The following is a 16,516-nucleotide window of genomic DNA, read 5'->3' as shown; positions in this document are numbered from 1 at the left end:
AACCACCTAAATTTATCTGCATCTATTCTTTCTTGCCACACTACTTTCATACTACACATCCCCCGGGGACTATAGCGCTTTAGATCATATAATTATATTATTAGCTATGCAGCTTACCAGGAGACAATGCTCTTTGTTATGCAACAATTCAGTCAGTATAATGTTACTGGTGGTTACAGAAGTTTTGGTGATGTGTGACAAGAGAGCTGACCACACAATGCGAGCAGGATCCTCTGCTACTCAATTTGGATGCACAGCGGCTGTACACATGTGAAGTAAAGGAGGACACCTAGTGGCCATAAGTATAACATTGATTTAAACATTGAAAAGTTGAAAAAAAAAAAGTAGATTGCAAAACTGTTTGCGATCATAACCTCTGTTGATTCTCCAAGACCCCCCCCCCGCCCCCCCCCCCCTCCCGTGGCAGGTAAGCTTTAAAAAGTTTCAAATTCAGATTGTAAATTCTGTCATTACCATGTGGGGGTAGAAAAGTGACAACTCAACTGAGCGAGCACATATCTGGCTTACAGCAGCTGTTGTCATCTTTAAAAATACTTAATCCTAGATGGACTTACCCTTTAAGAAAACATGAAAACTATATTAAACCCACAAATGCGGTAGACGTTTATGAGTATACTGTAGTCTATCAAATTTTGTCTGTGTGCATATAGTACACCCCCCAGGGACAGACGTTCTGAGAGGAACATCTGGGGACGTGGAAATATTTGTGCAGATGCACGCTCTATGACTCCAGGGATAACCTGGGAAATGCTTCATTACTAACACATCTGTCTATGGGATCTCACACAATACAACTAAAGACCCCAAACACCATTATCACGAGACTGATAGAAAAACACTTTGCCTTATATTACTGAACGCTGCCTCTTACTTCAGTAGGTGATCACTGGCCTGGAATGTAAAGTATTCAATGCTCATTATGATTTTTTTCAACATTCAACATTTTCCATAGAAGTCAGTGGGGGCCAAAAAATATAGATCTGTATTATGCCTTGATAGTATCTGTAATACAGAGCCTTATATGTATCTACAAATACTAAGGAGAGCGATAACACACCAGAAAGCTTAAAGGGAGTAGAGGAACAGACCACCAGGCACTTTACAATTAATCTCTTCACGTCGGAAGCATCATATGGTATCTGGATATTGTATCCAAGGTTCCCACTAAATACTGGATCTCCAAATGCAACCCAAGACTGGAATATCTCCACTTTTATGGACTTTACCATTACTATTAGAGATGAGCGGCTAGTGAAATATTCGAAAGTTCGAAATTCGATTTGAGCAGGCTGCGAAGTTTGACTATTGGTTCAAATATCGAATCCTATTAATGTCTATGGGAAAAAATGCTTGTCACTTGGTGAACTCCAAGTGGTTAAATTTAGGTTTCCAAGTCCACAGGCCAAATTGTAAGCCAAAGAAATACACCCCTTTAAATCATGTTGCCTATGACAACCACAGATGGCATAGGCGAGGGGGGAAATCAAACAACACAATTGTCGTTTTGTGATTGTGTCTGATGTGGTCAGACTTGTCTTCTTTAATTTTTTTTAACAAGTCACTGCACTGTTTAATACAGTATAGGTAGAAAAGTGAACGTGCGCAGAGGCCTATGTACTCTCCCTGTCTAGGTCAAACATGGCATCTGCCAACGAGCAGGAAGTCCCAACTTATCCTTGTAGGTCACATGAGTAAGCCAGCCAATGACTGTGGAAGCTGTTCTCGTGATGGCAGCGTGCTCTTAGGGCACTTAACCCCCCCCTCCCCCCCCATCCTGCATGGTTATTGGTGCAAAAAGGCGCCAGGGAAGGTGGGAGGAGCATCAAATTTTTACTGCGTATCTGTTCGGATGCTGGATAGAAAATGAGTATTTTGAATAGTGTAGTATCTATACGGAATACCTCCTCGTTTGAGTACTACTCGCTCATCTCTAATTACTATCTTCATATGTGCCCAAGACCACTAGGCATATTTAGGCATTGTATGGTGGCATAGTACTGAATACAGTATCCTCATGCAACTGGATGAGACTGGAGCATGTAATTCATTAGAAAATTTACCAATACTCCTTTCCCTTGGCCTAGAGCACCAAGACCGATCCCATAGACATTGTATGGCGGTATTATTAGGAAACTGAATAGTAGTTCATTGGGGCATTAAATGGCCTCTTAATGCTATATAGAGGTTTTATTTGGCATATTAAGGTGCATATGTATCTGTGAGCAACCAAGGTGTTAGAGCTGTGGCGCCCACACTGGCTGTCATGTAGCTTTCCCTCAACCCAAGTATGAAAAATGAATATGCAAAATAAGAGCCCATGGAGCCTCATCAAAGAGTCTTAAAACACAGGACAAACCAGATATCCCTCTGGGAAGGACCTAGCCAAGAAGTGGCTCCTGTTAGGAAACCACCAAAACCACCATATTAAGTGGCCCTATAAGGCAATGTAATGACAAGGGAAAAACCAAGGCCAGGTATCCATCCACATACAGCTGTTTCAGGGTGTTGCCCCTCATCAGTGTGGAGCAGGATTCTGGCTAGGTGGGAGCAATGCCTAGTACAGCCATAAGAGAAACAGATCTCAGGGAGACCAGCCAAACACTGCCGGCTGCTAGCGAAAGCGCTCAATGCAGTGACATCCTAGGTGCATTGCCCCCTGGGAAACATGAATATGCAAAAGAAGAGCCAGTGGAGCCTCATCAAAGAGTCTCGAAACACAGGACTAGCCAGATATCCCTCCGGGAAGGACCCTTCTTTTGCATATTCATGTTTCCCAGGGGGCAATGCAGCCGGCAGTGTTATCTTTTGGCTGGTATCCCTCAGATCAGTGATCTGTTTCTCTTACAAGTATGAAACATGAATACAATTTGTATGAACCCTGAGAGAGAAGAACACAAGATAAAGGGGTACTCTGGGCCGGTCCACCAATGCCCGGGCACTTCTTGGTCTGATTTGGGACTTGAGATGTTACATTGACAGGCCTGCTCAGCCATTCAGCAGCAGAGGCGGGACAAGAATACAGCCGCTGATTGGCTGAGTCAGCCTGCCAATGTCACGTCTCACTTCCCGAATCAGCAAGCAGCCGGAGACAGGGAACTGGAGCAGCATGATGGGGGCCTCAGCGCTGGAGCCGGGGAGGTAAGTGGGCCTCATTGTCTTCATCCACCTCCTCCCTGGCAATACTAAAAAAAAAAAGGCATTCCATCCGGAGTAGCCCTGTTAGGACTTGTAAAAAAAAATAAAATTTTTATATATATATATATATATATATATATATATATATATATATATATATATAGGCAATAGAATGGAGTGCACTCCCAGGCTTGGTGTATAGAGTGCCAGCAGTGGAGACTGGATCCAATTCCCCTCTTCCAATAAAAGTATGAGGCTGCAGCACATCCAAAATAGTGAACAACTTGTGGTGTTTATTGGTAAATCATCAGCAAAAAAATCAGCAACGTTTCTGTCTCATCTCAAGCTTGAGAAAGGTCTCGAGATGAGACAGAAACGTTGCTGATTTTTTTGCCGATGATTTACCAATAAACACCACAAGTTGTTCACTATTTTGGATGTGCTGCAGCCTCATACTTTTATATATATATATATATATATATATTTTATAATAATAATTTTATTTATATATATATATATATATATATATATATATATATATATATATATATATATATACACACACAAACACACGCTAAAAAGAAAGAACTACAGAAGGACCAAGTTCGGGTACAGTAGAATATGAAGCTGATATATGCACGTGGCCAGGACAGGACCTTTTTCTGGCTGCAGTTCAGATAATAGAATCAATACCAGGAGAAAATGTGATCCTGGGTCTCTCTCCGCATCCTCAATTTACACCATTATAAGGAAAAATCAATGCAAAGTCTTTTACCTTTGGTATCTAACCCCAATAAAACAGTGGAATAAATTCCCTCCATTGCCCCCCGCTGTCATGTCAGATAGCGCACTGCAGTTATACCGCAAATAAACGCTCAGCCCTACTCAGAATTGTATCACCTGCAAAACATAAAGCTACTCTGAGCTGTAACGCAACACAGAGGTACCTGTAAATCACATTACAGCGCAGGCCGGGATCAGGGTGTCATTACACAACTCTACCAATAGATGGCAATGTAGAGATGATCTGATCCCTAACGCTTTAAAAGTGTACCACCAAATCGAATGTAGAAATAAACACGCACACTACTTGCAGCTGTCAGAGCATGCTGGGAGTTGTAGTCTTGCTGAAGAGCCACAGGTTGGAAACCACCTGTAAGCCGGCTAATGGCAGCAATAAATGCCGGTTTATGGGGTGTAGCTCTAATAAACCAGTCACTGTTTCACTAAAGGGAAGTTACCTAGTGAGGAATTAGTGGTTTATGGGGCTTCAAGCTCGACGTGATGGAGTCTCAGGCTGTATAATTAATATACGAAGCACAAAGTGAAGGCCGTTGGTGAATGGCGGCTCTGCTGCTAGATATAGTACAATAGGAAAGGCTGGTAGAACATTGTGATTATGTGGCGTGTGCTGGAAGGGACTGAATCTGCTCCTAATCTCATCATCTCCAGAAATGTATTATATGAGATATTATTATTATTACCACGACCAGCAGGATTGTGAGCCGTACATGCCGTCTATCACAGCCCTCATGTCACTCCAGCTTAATAAAGGGACATTAACCATGCATGTGTCTACCCGGGCGTCAGGAAGGACTGCGCCGCGTATTGTCAGGGAGGCTCCTATTTATTCATTGATGTAGCAGAGCTGAATTGGGCAGTTAAAGTGAATCTGTCAGAAAATTATATATATATATATATATATATATATATATATATATATATATATATATATCCATCCCTAATAAGAATCTAATAAAGAATATAAAGTACTACTGGAGGGGCACCTGCTCTGTATCAATAGCGCTGTGCCAGCTATGTTACCCCTTACTGTCACCACTCAACAGAAGTTGATATATAAAAAAAGTATACAAATACAATATATTAATATATTTTATGTGTTTAAAATAATAAAAAAAAACTTTACTCTCCATCGTACCCCTTTAAGAATCATAGAGACTGTGCTAATTGTAGCTTGCATACCTCCTCCCTCCCTGCCCTGCTTGGCTTCTAGCACTAATCAGACATCAATCGTGTTGGGCAGGGAGGGATGAAGAAGGGAGGAGGCATGCATACTGCAGCTCAGCCCAGTCTCTATGATTCTTGAGCCTAGAAGGAAAACATAATTTTATAACTGTGTATACAGCCATCAGCTAGGAGACGGGTTTCTTTTCTGTTATAACCAGGGCAACTACTACCCAGGGTCCCCAATTCCTAAGGACTCCCTTAAGGACAGGAACAGGGGTATTATTGAGCATTATAAGTTGGTTTTATTTTAAGGGGAACTATCAGCAGGTTAGACAAATCTAACCTGCTGATAGCTTCCTAGTGAGTGAGGAGCCGAAGATGCAGTTAATTCTCTTACCTTAATCCTCGGCACCGTTCCAGTGCACTTACTCATTCACTCCACAGTTCAGTAAGTTTGGAGCACTGCCCCACCCCCATAGCACTGCTCTGCCCGGCCCCATTAGAATGGGCGGGCCAGATTGTCTCCAGTAGTGTGGGGCAGTGCTCTAAACAGTCTCACCGAACCGTGGAGTGAATAACTAACTGCATCGGAACGGCGCTGAGTATGAAGGTAACAGACATACCCTCCTTTTTGGCTGCTCCTGCGCAATAGGGATATAGCAGCAGGTTGGATTCGTCTAACCTGCTGATAGTTCCCCTTTAATAAACTGAACTGCAATATTATGTGGGAAGTACATTGCAGTCTTTATATGGTATTATTTATTTACTATATGATACATGAACACTATATGGTGCTAGTATGTGAGCTGTATATGGCAGTGCTATCTTGGCAGTAAAGGTACTATTATGTGGACCTTGGACTGCAGTTCTATTTGAGCACTGAATGGCTGTTTTATGTGGAAACTAGATGTTATGTCTGAGAATATTGTTTGGATCCTGAATGTTATTTGAACACTACAGTATATGGCAGTGGTAAATGAAGCTGTATGTGGCAGAACTGTAGTATTATGTGGACACTGAATTGTAGGTCTAGTTGGACACTGAACTCCATTCTTGTGTAGGCTATAAACACCAGTGTTATATATGATCTATATGGCTTTGTATAGTACATTACAGTATATAGCAGTATTCTGGTGAAGAACTCCCACCCGCTTGTTGCTCAGGATCCTGTTTTCTTATAATATGTCACTAAGAATCACCTTTATTCCTAATGTTTATTTTGAGCTTTATCGTCATACTCAAACAAGGCACTGAAACGAATGAAGATGAGCTGTAATACCAGTCACAACCCAAGGGCAGGGGTGGCGCTGTTTGGAGAAAAAAAAAACAATATTGGATATCAGCATAGGGGCCAACACCACACTAGTGTAATACAGATGTATTTTTGTATCTATGTCTATTTTGGCCTAACTGCAAGTCTGATGATCTGAACTAAAAGCTAGGAGTTCAGACCCATGGTCGGGACAGGCGCAGTAATGCTTTCCTGTTATACCAGTACGAAATCTGCTTAAGAAACAACCTCAGTTTTGCTACTTCTTAAAACCAGGGGTGTTATAAAGTTATGTGACAGGCGGTAGTTTATTCTAGCGCTCGGCACTGACTAATGGCGGCTGGTTTTGATGGAGGAACCTCTTCTCTATTAAATCCATGCGAGTGATTCATCATTACTGCCATAGGTCGCATCAATTTATGAGAAAGTAAAATGGCACAGATTGCACCAAATTTATCAAAAGACGTATCTGGCGTGATACATTTGGCACAACTTGCTAGACACTTAGATAGACTTCAGGCTCTCGGAGAATAAATTTACCCAAGACTAGTGTATCCCTGGCTCCTGTTTCTGCCCATCCCGGAGATAGATCTGAGATGACAGGGCACAAGATTCCCCATGTACTGCTCTAAAATAATCTCTTGCTGGCATCCATCACGCTGGCACCCGCCCCTGGTTATGTCCCGGGTATTGACAAAGCTATCAATCACTGCAATTTAAATATCATGTTCCTGGCAGTGTTTTATCCCCGACCTAGGAGGTAATGCACCCGCCAGGCGACTCATAACCAAAATGACAAACAACGTCTCATAGAGGAATATATTATCTGTACAAGCATGCACAATGTAATCCAGCAACCGACTGATCTGCAACTATATCCATGTCAAGCAGCTATGTCCTGCAGGGTCATAGAGATGAGGGCTAGAACCAATATACTGAGGGCTAAATTAGTCCGGCTTTTGAAGTGCTCTGGAGGCCTGTATTAGATACAGTCCTAGGAAACCTTATCGATGGTGGTCTTACACCTGGTCCCCTATCTATCCCCCCACTTGCTAAACAGTTGTTTTCCAAAGCTGCTGTGTCAGAGAGCGAAGTCAGAGGCAGACAACTCCATACATTGTGTAATGTCCATGATGGGTGACTGCTGCCCAGTTGTCATTGAAGTGGATGGATGCTGAGCTGCAGTACCCAGCATGGCCACTGCATAATATATGGCGCTCTTCGCTTCCTGTGGATAGATCATACATAGAAGTTGTTTATACAAACGCCATCACCCTGGACTGTGACAGGAACTGTCCCCATAGAAAAGCTTTCCTGTTCTGGACCGTTCCTGACATGGACAGAGGTGGCAGCAGAGAGCACTGTGTCAGACTAGAAAGAATACACCACTTCCTGCAGGACATACAGCAGCTGATAAGTACTGAGATTTGTGTAAACAGAAGTAAATACAAATCTCTATAACTTTCTGCTACTAGTTCAATTAAAAACCCCTTTAAGGCTGCGTTCACAATTAACCTGTTCTCAGCAGATTTCATATCACAGCAAATCCGCTGCGAGAATGTAGTGGCAGCTTTCTTTAACTACTTCTATGCCGGGCCAGTAAACATAGTAAAAACACCGGGAAAACATGGTGTCAAACATTTGTCAAACATGGTGTAAAGTGAAACTGGCTCAGTTGCCCCTAGCAACCAACCAGATTCCACCTTTCATTTTCCAAAGCATCTGTGAGGAATGAAAGGTGGAATCTGATTGGTTGCTAGGGGCAACTGAGCCAGTTTCACTTTACATCATGTCTGATAAATCTCCCCCCACCATACTTACCTGCCCCCATTCCTTCACAATGCTCTTGTCTTCTTCTCTGGTCCTGACTCGCTGACAGCCCGATCAGCCAATCAGTGCGCTGTCCTGCCGCGGCCAGTGATTGGCTAAGCGGACTGTCAGTAAGCCAGGACCCAAAAAAGCAGATGGGAGCAGGTAAGCATGAGTCTTTATTATTTTTACCATCACGGCATGGAAGTAGTTAAAGAAAGTTGCCGCTACATTCTCACAGTGAAATTAAAATCTGCAACAAGAATGCAGGGCTATAGACTCTAATAGGAATGAGTATCACAGTGTGAAATCCGCTGTGAACTCGTTACATGTGAACATACTCTTAAAGGGGTTATCCAGTGTTAGAAAAACATGGCCGCTTTCTTCCAGAGACAGCACCGTCTCCAGTTTAAGTGTAAATTTTGCTACTCGGCTCCATTGAAGTGAATGGAGCTTAATTGCAAACCGCACCTGAACTGGAGACTAGAGTGGTGCTGTCTCTGGAAGAAAGTGGCAACGTTTTTCTAACGCTGGATAACCCCTTTAATTCTGCTTTCTCAGTCGGCAGTCCCATCACATTTGACAGCAAAAATAGTGCAGCATAAAACACCATGCTTTCTATAAAACCCTGATGGAACAATGATGGACCCAGTTATTAGCCCAAAACCATTGGCATCCATCGTATGATGGATCCAACAAAGCCTCAAGTTTTCCATTGTGAACGAAAGCCAAAATGTAGACGGGAACAGAGCCTTATAAGAGGGGTCTGCCCTAGTTCCAGTGTATTTGATGGCATCGGAAATAGCAGACAACCAATTAGAGGACTTCATTGCATTATTATCATCTGCTCTTCCACCCTGGACGTCTAGTATTGTCTGCTTAAAAGGAAGGTTTTCTGAATAATTCATTCATCTCTGACCCAGAGACTTTGACAGCCTGCCATGATAGGAGGGGACCACTGCCTGGTGCTGTCCGGATATTGAAGGAAATGTTCAGAGAGAAATGTCACAGCAGTCGTATAATGTACAGTGGACTAGACCACAGAGCCTGCGAAAACATTGGCCTAGTTTTGCAGAAGTGTTAACTTTATTGTGAATTGAGAATTAACAAGTAAGGGGAAGGGTGCAATTCACAGGAGAGACTCTTCCCTTTGTAGAAAATCTGGGACATTGTGTTATTAATGCTGAAACCAACTGTGCCGAGGCCTAATAAAACCAGAACGCCATTTGTATGCAGATGGGCGTCCGATATGGGGAGCTAGATTAAAATAATCTCTCTATGTGTTCCTCAATGCATATAAAATTAACAAGGAATTAGCATCATTGCAAACAGGCAATATCTCCATAGTTACAGACTACAAACAAACCCTGTGTAGTCTGATCCTGTGATCATGTGTTATTTTCTCCTAGGTTGCTGAGATTTCATGAATATAGAAAAATCTGGTGTCCAACAATTAAAGGGAACCAATCACACACAAATTGGCCATAAAGATAAGGAAACGTGCTGGTACATCAGCCAGCACGCTTCCTAACCATCCCCCTGTCCCCTCCGTCCCATGAACATTCAGCCCGCAAAGTTAGTTTAATAGTGTCCCGCGCTGTATGCAAATTACCATGTAAGTAGTCAAGGTGGGCGGGCGGCTGGTCAAGTAGTCCCGGTGGGCGGGGGCTTCGTCATGTAGTCACAGGCTCCTGGGCCGCCTCCGGTGCTGTAATCACGCCCCTCCGGGCGTGTTGTAAAGCGGCTCCTGGTGACGTCACTCGGGGGGGCCGGCATTGCACGTCGGCCACGCCGACGTCTTTACTAAGCTGCGCATGCGCAGTGCAGCCTGAGAAGACGCTGCTGTACTGCGCTTGCGCGGCGTAGTATAGCAGCGGCTTCACCCACTGTACTGCGCACGCGCAGCTTAGTAAAGACGTCGGCGTGGCCGACGTGCAATGCCGGCCCCCCGAGTGACGTCACCAGGAGCCGCTTTACAACACGCCCGGAGGGGCGTGATTACAGCACCGGAGGCGGCCCAGGAGCCTGTGACTACATGACGAAGCCCCCGCCCACCGGGACTACTTGACCAGCCGCCCGCCCACCTTGACTACTTACATGGTAATTTGCATACAGCGCGGGACACTATTAAACTAACTTTGCGGGCTGAATGTTCATGGGACGGAGGGGACAGGGGGATGGTTAGGAAGCGTGCTGGCTGATGTACCAGCACGTTTCCTTATCTTTATGCCCAATTTGTGTGTGATTGGTTCCCTTTAAAGGGGAACTATCAGCAGGTTGGACAAATCTAACCTGCTGATAGTTCCCTATAGTGCATGAGGCATAAGGATGAAGGTATGTGTCTTACCCTCATCCATGACGCCGTTCCTGTGCAGTTCTAATGTAATGCTATGTCTGCTAGGGCTGTTTGGCGCCCCAGAGCTCTGACTTGCCCCTTTTAATGGTGGAACAGGCTGGCGGGGGTCACATCAGTTAGATCCCCCCTGACCAGTCACCGGGAGAGTTTTTTTTAGTAAAATGTCAAATTGTAAAAATCAATTGCAGAGACGACTCTCTAAATAAGAAACACAAAAAAACACAACCATACCAGGCTGATCTGCTCATATTCGCCAATACTGTGCACAGACCTGAATGTAATTTCCTGAATTTGATGACTCTTCTCTTTTGTGTAAGGATCTCAGTATTTAGGACAGCGTTATGTTATAGGCAATCCTATTATGGTTTTCATCTCTTTAAATAAAACTCTATACGGTAAAGTCTATTCCACTTCGTGGTAAACACGATTGTAATTTGGTCTGATGGCGTGCTGGCTTCTTTCTGGTTTGTAAATTTTTACAGCTTATTTTAAGGGTTTCTATTAATTATGATGGATAAAATTACAGCCAATTAAAAGGGTCATTAATTGAAAATGTTTCCAATACGCATGACATGTATGATTGTCACATGATGCTATAATGGCTTCTTTTGTTTTATTATAACCAGATTGTAAACATTTAGTTTAGACCAGGGATGGGGAACCTTTGACCCTATAGCTGTTGCAAAACTACAATTCCCATTGGCTTTGGCTGTCCAGGCATGATGGGAATTGTGGTTTTGCAACAGCTGGAGGGCCGGAGGTTCCCCATCCCTAGTTTAGACCAACATCCTTATCGTAAGTAATGGTGGAAGGAAGGAAAATCCACAAATCCACAAACAGGCAACAAGGGCGTGATCAATGGCATTACTGTATCTATTTGTACTAAACAAACTACTAAAGTCAATGGTCCTTCACAATAATGGCCAGCAAGACTGGAGTGACCTACCCAATAACAGCTCAATGTCTGTTTAACGCAAGCAAAGCCGCATCCTTCTTACTTAGGATGAAGATGTTGCCAGGTGCATCCGTAACTAGATCATCGGTGGAATTCAAGTTAAGACTGAGAGTGAAGCTCCTGAGTCTTGGTAGAAAAGATTTGCCAGAGAACTATCATGCGTAGGGTTGAGACTATCTACATTAAGAACTCCATTCAAACCCAGAAGTCTTGGCATTTGATTACCGATGGCTAAAGGAGTTGGTTGCAGCCCAAGGGGAGTCCTGGAACACACACTGTAGAGACAAGCCTTTGGCTGTATCCATATTTGCCGGCAGCCCTAGGGTTGCATCTAACTTCTTCAGGCACCGATAATCAAATATGGAGACTTCCAGGTCCAGATGGACTTAAGCATGCTTAAGTTGCACTGATCTCTATTGGCAATGGATTCAATATTCCATTTCCCTGGAGAAGTCAAGGATGACACTGCCCAGAGTCTCATCAAAGACTTGTCCAGGGAATCGAAACACTTCGATGACTTAGAAGACTAAATTAATTGGTGAGGTGACCAATTTATTAGATTCTAGTCTGATGGTTCCGATTATAGATGGACTCAACTCTGGTCTTGTGCCATTTGTAACATTTCTTCATATAGTGATGGAATACTCAGAGGAATAACTCCTAGGACCACATCCACTATGTACCATTTATAACAATGGTATATGAGAAGGCCTTTGGACAGTGGGTACAGATACAACTATGCCAAAGGCCATATTCCTTCCCCTTTCAATTGCACTAGTCATAATAGATATATAGGGTTGTCACTTACTTGTTCTGATGCCGTGCGCCTTTTAGGTGTGCGTGATACTGCTCCACTGAATTTAGCACCATGTTGCAGGTGTTGCAGGAGTAGCTGCTCCGTAAGGCTGGAGAGACATAAGAAGATAGAAAGACTGAGAATAAAGACCTACTGTATAACCGGGAAAGTCTAAACTTGCATACAACTCACCCTAGATTATAGAGTGTCTACTGTAAAAGCAGTAAATTTAAAATTAAAAGGGTTTATCCAGCGGGAACAAACATAGTTACGAAAAAAAAAAATTGGATCCAGGTTGATATCTACTGTACTTTTTGGTCCCAAGTCTTGACACACAGGAAATGACCACTAGCCATGATGGTGACCGTAATTGAGATCCACGTTTGCCAGTCATTGGCTGAGTGGACATTTCCTTATTTCAAGATGGGAACCAGGATGTGGAGATCAGTGGAGATCTGGGCATCATTGAAATGGCAGCAATGGAGGATCGCTAAGGTAAGTATTAGGGTTTTAAAATCTTTTTAACCCAATAAGATGTATAAGCCCCCTTGACATTGATGACTAAGCTTCCTAGCCAGAATCTTACTCCACACTGATGAGGGACAACACCCCAAAACAGTTGTTTGTGGATACCTGGCTTTGGGATTTCCCTTGTGATATCCTTAGACTCGTAAATTGAGTTGGATGTTGAATAAAAGGGTGGTTTTGGTGGTCTCCTTCCAGGAGCCACCCCTTGGCTAGGTGCTTCCCTGGAGAGATATCTGGCTAGTCCTGTGTTTTGAGACTCTTAAATGAGGCTCCATGGACTCTTTTGCATATGTTTATTTCCCAAGTTTTCACTGTGTTGAGCACTTTGACTAGCAGCCTACAGTGTCCGGTTTAGCTGGTCTCCCTAAAATAAGTTATCATTTTACCATATTGGTCTAATAGGCATTGCTCCCACCTAGCCAGAATCCTGTTCCACATTGATGAGGGGCAACAGCCTGAAACAGCTGTCTGTGGATACCGGACTTTGGTATTTCCCTTGTCATGTCCTTAGACTCGTAAACTGAGTTGGATACTGACTAAAAGGGCCACTTAATATGGTGGTTTTAGTGGTCTCCTTACAGGCTAGGTCCTTCCCTAGAGAAATATCTGGCTAGTCCTGTGTTTCAAGGCTCCATTGGCTCTTTTTGCATTGATCACTAAGGACCAGACATCATTGTGGAGTAAGAACATCTCCACTTTAAGAGGACATTAACTAATGGGTTATAATATGTCCATGGGACTTAAATCATTACAAGGTTAGACAACTTAGGTTTTTTTTCTTTTTTTTTTGCTTCCTTGAGTTGTTTTTTTTGTTTACAGGCATTTGCTCTTAGCATTATCATTTATATTGCATTCTCTCATTTTTGCAGGTTATAAATATTTAAATTACAAATCCCAGTTTCGACGCGGCCCATGCATTAAATGTGCCGATAATTGCAAAATGCGTTGAGATGCCGCGATCCACGACCCTCTGGATATTTAATATGGACTTTTTGTTTAGACCCTAATGTAACATGCAAATAAAACAAACATATTTATTCAGCCGAGAAAACGCAATCAGCTTCATTACCATATCGGTAATGGATTTCCTGCTATTGGGTTTGGATTTTTTCGTCTACTATATAGTAATAGCAGAGCTGAATTTATCAATATGCAATGTAGCTGCTTTTTTACGTCATTCTTTTGGGTTTTCTGTAGAAACACTATGAGCTGGGGCTAATCCCCAACTAAGCTGTGTTGCACTGACAAACTCATCACGTCTACATCATGTTACTCTATATGTAGTTATATTTTAAAAGAGGATGGCTCCACAAATATTACTTTCCGCAAAACATGCTTAGAGGTGTACTTTGGTGAAATGTTTTCTTTTAAATTAATTGGTGTCAGAAAGTTATATAAATTTGTAATTTACTTCTTTTTAAAAAAAATATATTAAAGTGTTAATTTTTTTGCAGAAATCAATAGAACAGGCCATTTTAAGAAACTTTGTAATTAGGTTTATTAGCCGAAAAATGCATTTTTATCATGAAAAAACAGTTTGAAGCTTTCCCCCCTGTCTTCATGGTTTTCTGTAGAGAGGGGAGGGGTGGAGGGAGATGAGGTACCAAAACAGGACAACAAAGAGTTAATTTACAGCTACATCAGCGGGCTATCTCCTCTGAAGTCAGCACTGACCTCTCTGACCTCTGAATAGCGGCTTTCACACAGCTCCCACTGTGTAATTATTTGTTCTCTGCTCTCTGCTGGTGACATATCTCCCTCCTCCCTCTTTCCCTCTCCATAGGTTACACGGGGCCCGACTGATGTAAACTAGTCGAGGTTTCCTGATAATGAGCAGTGAATGGGAGGGAGGGGGGACCTGGGGAAAGTCTTTTTGAATGCAGATAATGGCATATTTGCCTAATAAACCCAATTACAAAGTGTCTTAAAATCGCCTGTACTATTGATTTCTGAAAAAGAAAAAAAGACGACAGTGACACCGTAAGGCTGCATTCCCACATTCCGTGATTCTGACGGATCACGGACGTGGAATGCATGTACCGGAGTACCACCGGGCCCGGACAGCATCTGTAATTAGATGCTGGGAGCGGGGGAGACTGTATTCATAAGCGCCGCGCTGTAATGAATCAGCTGCGCGGTGCTGTTACTACAGCGCGGCGCTTATGAATACAGTCTCCCCCGCTCCCAGCATCTAATTACAGATGCTGTCCGGGCCCGGGGGGACTCCGGTACATGCATTCCACGTCCGTGATCCGTCAGGATCACGGAACATGGGAATGCAGCCTAAGTCCTCCAGTACTTATCAGCTGCTGTATGTCCTACAGGAAGTGGCATAATCTTTCCAGTCTGACACAGCGCTCTCTGCTGCCACCACTGTCCATGTCAGGAACTGTCCAGAGCAGGAGAGGTTTCTATGGGAATTTACTACTGTTCCTGAGAATGGACAGAGGTGGCAGCAGAGAGCACTGTGTCAGACTGGAAAGAATACACCACTTCCAGCAGGACATACAGCAGCTGATAAGTACTGGAAGATTTGAGAATTTTAAAGTAAATATCAAATCAATACAACTTTTAGATAGCAGTTGATTTGAAAGGGGAAAAAAAAGTTTTGCCGGAGTAACCCTTTAATAGTATGTACTCACAGAGGCTAATTATTATGGCAGCCTTCCTACTATAGCTGGGATACAGACCTGCAGGTGATCTCCTATGGATATAATGAAGGCGTCCCTAATGAACATGGCACTGTCATCTACATTATAGGCAGAGACAGAGGAATAAATAAATGCCAGCCATCAAACTAGGTTAAAGATTGATTGCATACCGGGGGTCTCCTCCCTCCATTTCTCAGAGCTGTCATCTTGCCTTCCAATAATAAGTGACGAGCAGCCATCGCTTGCATTGCGCCGCTGTATAAATCACAGAACATGTCAAGGACATTACTTTTCTTGTCACTCTATGGCTGCCTATTACACAGCGAGAGTTGTTGAAGCATTAGAGCGGCTGCCGATATTGAACACTAAGCAAGTCTATTGTGGATGACAGAACACGATGAGGGGAGGGAAAAGGAGCCATTGTTTTTTGGCCGCAAATCAATGGAAAACTTTTCTTAAAGGAGAAAAGGAGCCAAATGAATTGTTATGGACTCTGCGATCGACAACCCTGATAGGGAACATAGCCTAAAGTGATTTTCCAGGTAAAAGACAGACGCTAAGAATAATTCATCAATGAGTAATTATCGGGGTAAATGAACCTTGTGATCACTACTGATCGGTGGTTTGAAGGGATCACAATGCCTCCTGTGGCTGCAGCTGGTACTGCAACTCAGCCTCATTCGTGTACACATGTAAGGATTGAACATTTACTAAAACAATCAAACTCATAAGACCTTATTACATGGGCCAATCTCATGGATCAGAGCTTGTTTAAAGAGCCTATTACAAGACTCAACCACCATGCAGGGGGGGACCTCTTAAGTGGTCAATGGATCATTTATTTGGCCCTCTGCCTCCATCATTCGTTGGCCGCACATCCCTGGGAGATGTCTAACTGAGATATATAAGGATTGGGTACCAAGTCACAACAAAGTGATCAGCCAATGATCGAGATTTTCTTGTTCAGGGAATGATCATTAGCAGGGTGATACAGACGGTTTTGCCAATAATCACTTTGTAAAAAATG

General features: G+C 43.1%; 1 protein-coding gene across 5 annotated transcripts in view; it reads right to left on the bottom strand.

Moving 5' to 3' along the window:
- Positions 1-16,516, bottom strand: part of ZMAT4 (zinc finger matrin-type 4) — a 333,551-nt gene that overhangs the window by 99,301 nt on the left and 217,734 nt on the right. For 4 of the 5 annotated variants that reach the window (XM_069978910.1, XM_069978907.1, XM_069978908.1 and 1 more), the window contains one exon: positions 12,323-12,419. In XM_069978910.1, the coding sequence (XP_069835011.1) occupies positions 12,323-12,419 (97 nt within the window). Of the gene's footprint in view, positions 1-6,371; positions 6,432-12,322; positions 12,420-16,516 lie in introns of those variants that run through there. The other variant, XM_069978911.1, reaches the window with a different exon arrangement.

This window comes from Dendropsophus ebraccatus, chromosome 8 (genome assembly GCF_027789765.1).
Source record: "Dendropsophus ebraccatus isolate aDenEbr1 chromosome 8, aDenEbr1.pat, whole genome shotgun sequence".
NCBI classification, from domain to species: domain Eukaryota; kingdom Metazoa; phylum Chordata; class Amphibia; order Anura; family Hylidae; genus Dendropsophus; species Dendropsophus ebraccatus.
This window is presented reverse-complemented; position numbering and strand designations above follow the sequence as displayed.